Raw genomic sequence first — 10,383 nt, 5'->3', positions numbered from 1 at the left:
CCACTTAGCAACCAAAACAAACAAAATCTAAATCTGACGAGAACTTTCCCAAACTAGCAGTGAAATATGCAATAGAACATACAATCCTTAAATTTAGCCTAAAGGAATGCACTAAACAAAAATACAAATGCAACTAAAGTGTTGGTCCCATGAGTCATGAACCAATGGGACCAACTTTGTATAAGAACCAGTTCTAAACAAACAGCCAGAGGCAGGGCCTTCTCTCATAGAGCTCCACTGCTGTGGAATGATTTGCCAATTAAGGTTAGAAATGCAAACTCACTGCAAACTTTCAATTGTCTACTAAAGACTCATCTCTACAGCATGGTCTATGATTAAGTGTTGTCTGGCCCGGGGGTGTGAAGGTGACCAGTAGGCTTGATACTGTCCACTCTTGCTGTCTTGCAAGGTGGGGTCTCGTCGCCACTGGGATGCCCTCCCTCCAATGCCATTCGAGGGTGGGGTCACTGGCTTGTTGTTGTCTCTCTGTTGCACACTTGTGCAATTGGGCTGTACTCTGCTGGCAATACTCTGCCCTCATTCAGGGTGGTTGCGGTTGGTGGGTGTCCCTTTGGTTGATGCTTGGCAATGTGGGTGGATTGATTTCCTGCCTGTTGGGCCCTGTCCAGGGCCTCCCCCAGATAGGGCCACAGTGTCACCGGACCCTCCTGTTTCATTCCCAAGGTCTTACACTGCTATATTATTGTGCTGGGGGAGTAGGGTCAGTTCTCCTTCTCCACTATAAATCCTTGTAGTTATAAGGAATGCATTTTCTAAATTTTCCCTGTCTCCTGATGTTTTAAACTTAGGAGGACATGAGGTCCTGGCCACACCTGAGGAGTACCAGGTTTGAAAGACCCGTTGCTGTCCCTGTCCAAAGTCCTCCTGGTTGTGTTGCAGATCAAGACGATACCTGATGATTTCAGCTGACACTGTGCTGACACCTCCCCCTCCCCCGTGTTGTCACTGTCCTTGTCCATCTGGTCATGCTTCCGACCTGGACTAGGTTTAAATAGACTCTGGACTCAGCCCACATGCATTTATTAATTATTACAATTTGTACTCTTAATAAGTTCACCCGGCACAGCCAGAAGAGGACTGGTCAGCCCTCTGAGCCTGGGTCCTCTCTAGGTTTCTTCCTAAATGTCGGCCTTCTTTCTTTTCCTAGGCACTGAAATTCAACAATACTGTTGTTTGCTCCTTGGGGTTTAAGGCCAGATGTTTTGTAAAAGCACTTTGTGACAACTGCTGATTTAAAAAGGGCTTTATAAATACATTTCATTTGATTGATTGAACCCAGAAAGCACGAAAAGCAAATTTCTTTAGATCCCTGTTAGAGAGCATTTCTTTGCCATGGTGTGGTATATTAAGAAGCTGATCATTGAACAGGTGCTGGGGACAAAAAAAGGGTCGCTGTACTATGCAGTAAAATGTGAAGATTTGTTACAGAACAATCGGCTGAACAGCCAGAGCTGTTTCCAAATAATTTAATGTTCATTTCTAACATAAGCCTCCACCAGCGTCACTTTAGAGAAGAGCCACGAATAACCAGCCTCAAAGCCTAGAATTTCAAAATCCTGCTTCTTCACCAACGGGATCGTTTGAAACCAGCTACCCTGACAGCTGATCTGGTTTGCACAACCAAATAATTTCTTCATAAACTGTCTGAAATCACCTGGAAGCTAAAAATATCAACGTTCCATCCTGGACTGCATATTCACCACCAGATATCTCCACAAGCATGTTTGATATGCTCAGGATTTTCTTGCACAAATTTCCAATTCCTGCCAATATTCATAAAGTTAAATGAAGAGGAGTTGGACAACACCGTACACGCCACAATCTACTGCCCGACCAAATCAAGGTGATGTGTCGCGCTGCATGAGGAAAATGGCGATCACATCAATCCCTGACTGTGCTGTATGTTAAATGTTTTTTTTTTTTATAGATAATATAAATAATTACAAGTAACTGTAGTTCCACAATTTTTTTGGGAAAACTGTTACCTGAATTAAAAATGTTAGGTTAGCTTAGATCCGATTAGGTTGCATAACTTGTTTGGTCATCTTAACAAAAAAGCTCTGGAATTATTTACTACATAATGTATGTTGAACATAAAGTACAGCGGGATCTCAGAAAATCTGCTCTAGGTCTAGGAGGCGTGTCTACATTTCAGAACCCCGCCCCGTTTGACAACAGCCTCGTGTCCCTAGCAACAGCTCTGGCTTCCCTCCCTCTGCTGCTACTGAAGACCCGATTGAAAACCCTGGGTCGAGGACAAACTTGCCCCTATGGAGGGCAAGAGCTTCGAATGCCTTGATGCCATATAACCGACATTGAGCCGGGCTACCGGAGCCGTAGGTACAATGAACGACAAGTACCACCGGGCAGCCCGGGATGGCTACCTGGACCTACTGAGAGAGGCCACTCGGAAGGAACTGAACGCGCCGGATGAAGACGGTATGACCCCGACGTTGTGGGCTTCGTACCACGGCAACCTGGACGCGCTCCGGCTAATTGTGGGAAGAGGGTGAGTTACTGAAGTTTTGTAAAATGCCATTTTGTAGACTACAGCTTTTCTTGACAGGCAGCAACTTCCGACGTTTAATACTGGATTATGTTATATATGAACGAAGATCACTTAAAGAAGGCACTTGACTCATTTAATGAATGCATTTTCAATTAAATTTTTTTCATTTTTGGTCAATAATTAAAGCAATTGATCCGTTCCAAACAACCCAAAACATAAGACCATAATATATGCAAATAGTTTGGACACTGGTCTGTGTTTTTTTTGTCCTGATAAGACAACATCTAGTAACATAGTAGTGATTTTGCTTTGATGGACGGTTTGATGTCTCCATTTAAACAGCCTAATTAAAGGCAAAGGTCACAGGATGGAGGATGTGTCCTTCTACCCTCTCTAGGCAATAGATCCAGTTGAATTACCATGCACACAATGCTGGTTTCATCCAGACCGACTTTTGAAAGGGCCCACTCCTGCCACGATGTCAACAAGCAGGGTGTCACACTCCTATCATTGTGAGCTATGTAACAGGCTAATGGAGACGGATATCAGCTGTAGCCTGTGTGCCTGACTCAAACCACTACATACTTCATCTAATGAGAAGGATGCTTGACAGAGCAGGTTTATCCTCTGTACTCCTTATAGAACCTTGTCCTTTGGCAACCCTGCATCTAGCAAATAACAGGAGGAAAAGGTTAGGAGAAGAGGATGGAGAGAGTGGGTGGAGACTCCCGGGATAGAGAGGCAGAGGAGAGGCAGTGGTGAGTCAGTGGCGAGGAAAGGCGGGGGAGAGTGAGGATATGTCAGGATCGTAGTGACCGGTCCATGGGGCATTATGGTACTGGATGTAGATATTAACAGCATAGATATTGGGTTATGTCAGGACCGTAGTGACCGGTCCATAGGGCATTATGGTTCTGGATGTAGATATCAACAGCATAGATATTGGGATATGTCAGGACCGTAGTGACCGGTCCATAGGGCATTATGGTTCTGGATGTAGATATCAACAGCATAGATATTGGGTTATGATAGGACCGTAGTGACCGGTCCATTGGGCATTATGGTACTGGATGTAGATATTAACAGCATAGATATTGGGATATGTCAGGACCGTAGTGACCGGTCCATTGGGCATTATGGTACTGGATGTAGATATTAACAGCATAGATATTGGGTTATGATAGGACCGTAGTGTCCGGTCCATAGGGCATTATGGTACTGGATGTAGATTTTAACAGCATAGATATTGGGTTATGTCAGGACCATAGTGACCGGTCCATAGGGCATTATGGTTCTGGATGTAGATATCAACAGCATAGATATTGGGATATGTCAGGACCGTAGTGACCGGTCCATTGGGCATTATGGTACTGGATGTAGATATTAACAGCATAGATATTGGGTTATGATAGGACCGTAGTGTCCGGTCCATAGGGCATTATGGTACTGGATGTAGATATTAACAGCATAGATATTGGGATATGTCAGGACCGTAGTGACCGGTCCATAGGGCATTATGGTTCTGGATGTAGATATTAACAGCATAGATATTGGGTTATGTCAGGACCGTAGTGACCGGTCCATAGGGCATTATGGTACTGGATGTAGATATTAACAGCATAGATATTGGGTTATGTCAGGACCGTAGTGACCGGTCCATAGGGCATTATGGTACTGGATGTAGATATTAACAGCATAGATATTGGGATATGTCAGGACCGTAGTGACCGGTCCATAGGGCATTATGGTTCTGGATGTAGATATTAACAGCATAGATATTGGGTTATGTCAGGACCGTAGTGACCGGTCCATAGGGCATTATGGTACTGGATGTAGATATCAACGGCATAGATATTGGGATATGTCAGGACCGTAGTGACCGGTCCATACTGCATTATGGTTCTGGATGTAGATATTAACAGCATAGATATTGGGTTATGTCAGGACCGTAGTGACCGGTCCATAGGGCATTATGGTACTGGATGTAGATATCAACGGCATAGATATTGGGATATGTCAGGACCGTAGTGACCGGTCCATACTGCATTATGGTTCTGGATGTAGATATTAACAGCATAGATATTGGCTGCAGAGGAAAGGTCATGGTGATGGATAGCACCAATAGCACAGAGCTGGGGGGGGGGGGCTGAGCTGGAGTAGTTGAGCTCCAGGGGCTGAGCTGGGGGGGCTGAGCTGGGGGGCAGTCAGTACCAGAGCTGTGAGAATGTCTTCTGAAAGGGAAAAGCAGTTTTCCTTGAGCTGTGACTTAGATATTAGAGCCAGAGCCCAAACCTACTTGCTATACTGATCAGGTCCTGCACATTCCTGTTACCTCCTTTACACAGCCGTCTGTTGGGCTTATCTACAAGGTGAAAGAAAAGTCTGATCTTAAGCAGTGATTGGAGAGACCCTAAATGAGAAGCATATCATCCAAATATTTGGTTCTATTTGGCTCATTTAGTTTTTTCAGTTGAGATGATTTGGGTATTAAAAGGGATGAAATTATACTTGGCTAACAAGACTTATTACTTTACATTTGAAACAGCTACTAGTGTACCTAGTAGTTGCAAACTTTGTAAAGCAAGTGTTTCAAGGGGTGATGGGACAGAAGCTTCAGCTAGCTAGCTAACCCCAACTAGCTGATAGTGACTGTGTTTCTTTTGCTAGCCACTCTGTATCAATTTTATGTGGATGTAAAAAGGCTTTATAAAATACTTTTGATTGTTAGATGTTCTTTGTCTGTGGTAGGGTAATGGGTTTTCGGTCCACCGGGCCGTTGTGGGTTGATGTGTTTGAAACCGTCCAGTTGAGTCCGAGACCTGACTAGTCAGATTACCTGTTTATGGACACCAAGGTGTGATCTATGATTCCATTTTGGGAAGGAAGATGCACTTCTCCACGTTTACTGTGTTTTCTGTCGTGTGCGTTACTGACCAACATACCTAATCTGTAGGGGGAGAGTAGGCTTGCCATGTCCTATACCCTCTGAGGATTTTACAGTGTCTCTGGGAAGGACCTGATCCGGGATCAATTCATCCTCCGCAGACAGTCAGGAAGTGGGATTCAGGATGGAACGTATGAAGGGCGGTGTTCAATGGGATGCAACGGGTTGGAACGTAGCTGTGAGCGTGGCCTTAACAGTGACCTTTAACGCTCCGTTCACAGCTTCTCCGGGTGTCTGGGAGAGAAAAGACTCTCAGTCTAGGTGTTGAATAATGCATGAGCCCAACGCTGTAATGTTTCGCCTACAGCACACCCCCTTAATTATTAACCACACCACTGCCGGGCTAGTACTGGTGGGTGGGGGCTACACAGGAAGGGGAGGCGCGCCGACCCGCAAAGCAGGAAGTGAAATAACTTATGTACGTTAATAGGCTGCTTAATTGTGTTCAGTGGGATAAATGGTTGCCTTTTTTTTTTTTCAGCATGTATTTATTTAAAGGCAGAATTAGACTTGAGCCTGAGCAGAGTAGAAGAGGTCATTAGTGGGACCTGAGTGGAAGGTGAAAATGATAGAAATGATGTGGCCATCTTGGGTTGCTTAGTTTAGTGTTGCTTAGTTTAGATATAGGCCCAAAGGGAGCATATAATATAATGGGATCTGAACAGCCATTATGTAACAATACACAGTATAGATACACACACTAAAAATCCCATTTATTTTATAAAACCTGTTTTGCATCAGCAGTTGTCAAAAAGGGTTTTTACAGACACCCAGTCTGGAACCCCAAAGAGCAAGCAACAACTATGTTTGATTCTGTGCTCTTTGCCATATTTCCTTCCTTCTCCATCTCTCCCGCCGCCCAGAGGAGACCCTGACAGTTGTGACATCTGGGGGAACACGTCGCTTCACCTGGCCGCGGCCAACGGCCACCACAACTGCCTGTCCTTCCTGGTGTCGTTTGGGGCCAACGTGTGGTGTTTAGACAATGACTACCATACGCCCCTCGACATGGCCGCCACCAAGAACCACATGGAATGTGTGCGCTACTTAGATTCCATCGCTGCCAAGCAGACAGCCATCAACCCTAAGGTGAGGTCAGGAGGAACGAGGCGTTGGGACGAGTATTTGTGTCTGATTGAATATATTTGTTTTTCAATGTTTGATTGTAGTTATGTTTGCAATTATTTTGCTTGCAATTTCGTTTTGACATCTCACCCTAAACTGTAATTTGTGGGTGAAAATATCTACTTGTCCTGAAAGCTGGTGAGCAAGCTAAAAGACAGAGCGTTCCGCCTGGCCGAGAGGAGGATCAAGGACTGTGTGAAGATGCAGAAGAAACACCACCAGAGAATGGAGAGGAAGTTCCTGAAGGAGAGCGTGGTGTCAGACAACTCCGACGCCATGAGCTTCTCCAGTTATAACAGCAGCACGCTGAGCCGCAAGCTGCCCCAGTTCAACACCGCCACGTCCAGTGTACCCTACAGCCAGGTCAGGGGTCACAGGCATTCCTCCCGGCTGTTGTCAATTCTTTATTCTTATTTTTTCAATTATTTTATTCTTATTCTTTCTTTATGCCTTTCATTTTCGGCACTTCAGTTCCTTTAAGCTCAGGATATTTCAGTTTGGTTGCTGTCTCTATTCGAAAACCTGAATGTCCTGCTTTAGATTTTCTAAATGACTTGGGCAAAATTTGGCAACGGTGGTACCCCAACCCCGGCTCTACTAGACAACCCTCTGTGATATACTTTTTATAATATGTGGCTACACACTTGAAAAAGACTAATCCCTGCAATGCCAAGACCCATGTGTTCCTGTAGGCAGGGTTGCTAGATTTAATTGTCAGTAAACCGCCCAAGCCCATTAAAAATAGCCAAATTGGGTAAGAAACAAACCACCTTGTAACACTGCCAATATGGAAAAATGTTCCTTCTACTGTGACCTTATCTGCAGTGTTTTACTGGTATTTCTTTTCTGCAAGATTTTGGGAAGGCGGTCGCCTTTGAGTTTTGAATGCAGAAAAAACCCTGGTAATGTCCGAGTCCACGTTTTAATTGGTGCAATCCTCTTTATAGGCCACATTGCATTCCACAGCAAAAGGCAGGACAAAGATTCAGAAGAAGCTTGAGAAGAAGAAACAGGTGGACGGTACCTTTAAGATCTACGAGGATGGCAGAAAGAGTGTGCGCTCACTGTCTGGTCTTCAGCTGGGCCAGGATGTCATGTTCCTCAAGCAGGTAAAATAAATAGCTGTAGGCAGAAACGCAACACCCAGCAAAGTGCTGGCTAACCGAGTGAAAACACCCTCCCCAAAACATGATGGAAAACCCATTATATTTCCCTTAGAGAAACCTGGGTTTTCTTCACTTAAATGGGTTATCTTCATCTTCATCTGTGTTCATTTCACAGGGCACGTACGCCAACTCCAAGGACCGCTCGCGCCTCAACATCAGGGACATGTTTCCTCACCGCAACCACGATCGCCCCGATTACAGCCACAGCGATTACGACGACGATCGCGCCGACACCATTTCCAATATCTCGCGTGCCATCAGTGACCCGGGCCTCCATGAGGCCGCCTACTCAGAGGTCAGCGCCGATTCGGGCCGTGACTCCCTCTTCACCCGCCCCGGTCTCGGCACCATGGTGTTCAGGCGAAACTACATCTCGGGGGGGCTCTTCGGCGTGGGAGCCCGTGAGGGAGGTTCTGTGGTGGGTTCTGAGCCGGTGGGTCGCGCCACTAACGTACGTCTCCGCGGCCACCTCCCCCGGCGCCAGGCCAGCCTGGACGACGCCATCGAGGTGGACAGCATCGGCAGCGCTCTGAGCCTCCAGGAGAGGAACCTGCAGGAGCTGCCCTGGGAGGAGGTCAATGTGGGCCTGGATGAGGAGCTGGAGCCTGAGAATGGACCCCTGGAGACATTCCTGGCTTCCTTGAGCCTGGGGGAGTTCATGCCCATCTTCAGGAGGGAGAAGATCGACCTGGAGGCCCTGCTGCTCTGCTCAGACCAAGACCTGACCTCCATCCACATCCCGCTGGGACCCAGGAAGAAGCTGCTGGAGGCCTGCAAGACACGGCTGGACACCCTGGAGACTCCGGAGAGCATAGATGACACTGAGCTTTGAGAGTCCAAACAGTAATACGATATAATATTACACCTTTTAAGAATATTACACATTTTATAAATTTCAAAGTGACTGACACTACAGGTAATTAATTATTAGAGTAGATTCAGCTTAATTGTCACCATTCAAATACGGTACAACGAAATCCAATTAGCAACTAACCAGAAGTTCAAATAGAAGAGGGCAGGAAATGTATTGAGTATAATGCATGTTACAGTTGGAATGCATAGATGTGCGATGAGGCAAATGCAGCACAAATGCCAATTATACTGTGCAATCGAGGCAAAATGGAGGTGTAAGGTAGCATGTGCCACTGAAATGCAGGAATAGCAGTAAAGTGGTTCCCAAGGTTAACATGTATATGTAACAATTATTATATTGTTATTGAGTGTTGTTCACACACAAAACATATTTCTATGCCCTACTGATGTATTTAAAACGCACTGTTTTGCATGCATTTAAGGAACTGTTTTTTGGAGTGCAAACCCATGGGGCCCCTGTCAGCTTTAAAATATATGGATTCATATGTACCAGCAGCACCTTATGAGTGTTATGGTCCCCTTTTTATGCGCTAATGTTAATATAACTATTACAACTTTTAAGTAAGGGAATTAGTGATATTAATCATTTTAATTAGGCGTTTTAGGAAGCAGACTTCCTCTATTTTTGTGCGACTGTAGCTGTGTAGTCAATGAATGGTGCCATCTAGTGGAGAGGTGTGATAGAACCGCTAGTGCACCATGAGAGGCTGTAACACACGGAGAGGACTTCATATAAGCTGTGATACTTTAACACACGGAGAGGACTTCATATAAGCTGTGATACTGTAACAGACGGAGAGGACTTCATATAAGCTGTGAAACTGTAACACACGGATAGGACTTCATATAAGCTGTGATACTGTTGAAATAAGCACCAGCTATTAGTATTATTATAATTTTTTTTATGTGGATCTTGTCATTTCAGGTAATCCATCATACTGTCGTTTGTTTCATTCACAGATCAAACGCCAGGTGACATTTGGATCCTTCGCCGTCATTCAAGACGATAGGCGGTGGGCGGGCCTGTGAACAGATGAGGTGTGACATGATTCCCAGTGGCTCAGTGTCATGGTATCGGGGGGCGGTGCTCCCTGTCTGTGGACACAGAGGACGGTCCAGGGGGTCCGGTAGATTCCCCAGCGTCCTGGCACTGTGCATGAGAGGATATTTTTTATAAAAGACACAGATGGTCTGCCGGGCCTCGGGACTCCCCGAATACTTACACGGCCCGGCACACAAACTCCGGACTGGGAATTATCCCCAGAGGGGGGCAGTGTTTCCCAGGGGTTCAGCCTGTGGACCTCTGGATGACTGTGGATGACTTTGATTTCTATGTACTGAATGGATGCCATTCGTGTCATGTTTGGATATGCTCTTAAACACGACTATTAAAAACCTTTATTACAGTTACTGAAAGGTACTTCTGTGATACTGATTATGTTAAATGTCTTAGCAGCTGTGAAGATCATTCGGTTGGAAGGGCTGTTTTTGGTGTGACTGCCAGGCTTTTATCGTCTGCTGAAGTATAATCTGTTTTTGGTGTGACTGCCAGGCTTTTACCATCTGCTGAAGTTTAATCTGCTGTGAACTAGACCCAGAGTCCATGTAAGGACCAATAGAGATCCGTCCGTCTGGTTGTCTTGTGTTCTTATATCCCCTAGGTTGTGTTCATTTTAGAGTGAAAACATGTTGAAATGGGCTGGAAATTTATGAACTAGTCCAAAATGAAAACCAATTTTGTTGTT

General features: G+C 45.3%; 1 protein-coding gene across 1 annotated transcript; it reads left to right on the top strand.

Annotated features, from left to right (window-relative positions):
• Positions 1–2,176: 2,176 nt before the first annotated feature.
• On the top strand, positions 2,177–10,018 carry LOC105027401 (Usher syndrome type-1G protein homolog). The gene is made up of 6 exons (XM_010899500.3): positions 2,177–2,530; positions 6,338–6,563; positions 6,735–6,962; positions 7,547–7,708; positions 7,881–8,608; positions 9,599–10,018. Exons 1-5 carry the CDS (start codon positions 2,367–2,369, stop codon positions 8,595–8,597), a joined length of 1,497 nt encoding a protein of 498 aa, XP_010897802.2. The 5' UTR covers positions 2,177–2,366; the 3' UTR covers positions 8,598–8,608; positions 9,599–10,018.
• Positions 10,019–10,383: the final 365 nt, after the last annotated feature.

Source organism: Esox lucius, chromosome 6 (assembly GCF_011004845.1).
Source record: "Esox lucius isolate fEsoLuc1 chromosome 6, fEsoLuc1.pri, whole genome shotgun sequence".
NCBI classification, from domain to species: Eukaryota; Metazoa; Chordata; class Actinopteri; order Esociformes; family Esocidae; genus Esox; species Esox lucius.
The sequence above is the reverse complement of the archived record's forward strand: the minus strand, read 5'-3'. Positions and strand labels throughout refer to the sequence as shown.

What these genes read in the sequence shown, in the direction of transcription:
- LOC105027401 (XM_010899500.3), top strand. Translation starts at nt 2,367, where the DNA reads ATGAACGACAAGTACCACCGGGCAGCCCGGGATGGCTACCTGGACCTA. An exon ending in AGACAGCCATCAACCCTAAG is followed by an intron (nt 6,564 to 6,734) that starts GTGAGGTCAGGA and finishes TTGTCCTGAAAG; the next exon opens with CTGGTGAGCAAGCTAAAAGA. An exon ending in ATGTCATGTTCCTCAAGCAG is followed by an intron (nt 7,709 to 7,880) that starts GTAAAATAAATA and finishes TTCATTTCACAG; the next exon opens with GGCACGTACGCCAACTCCAA.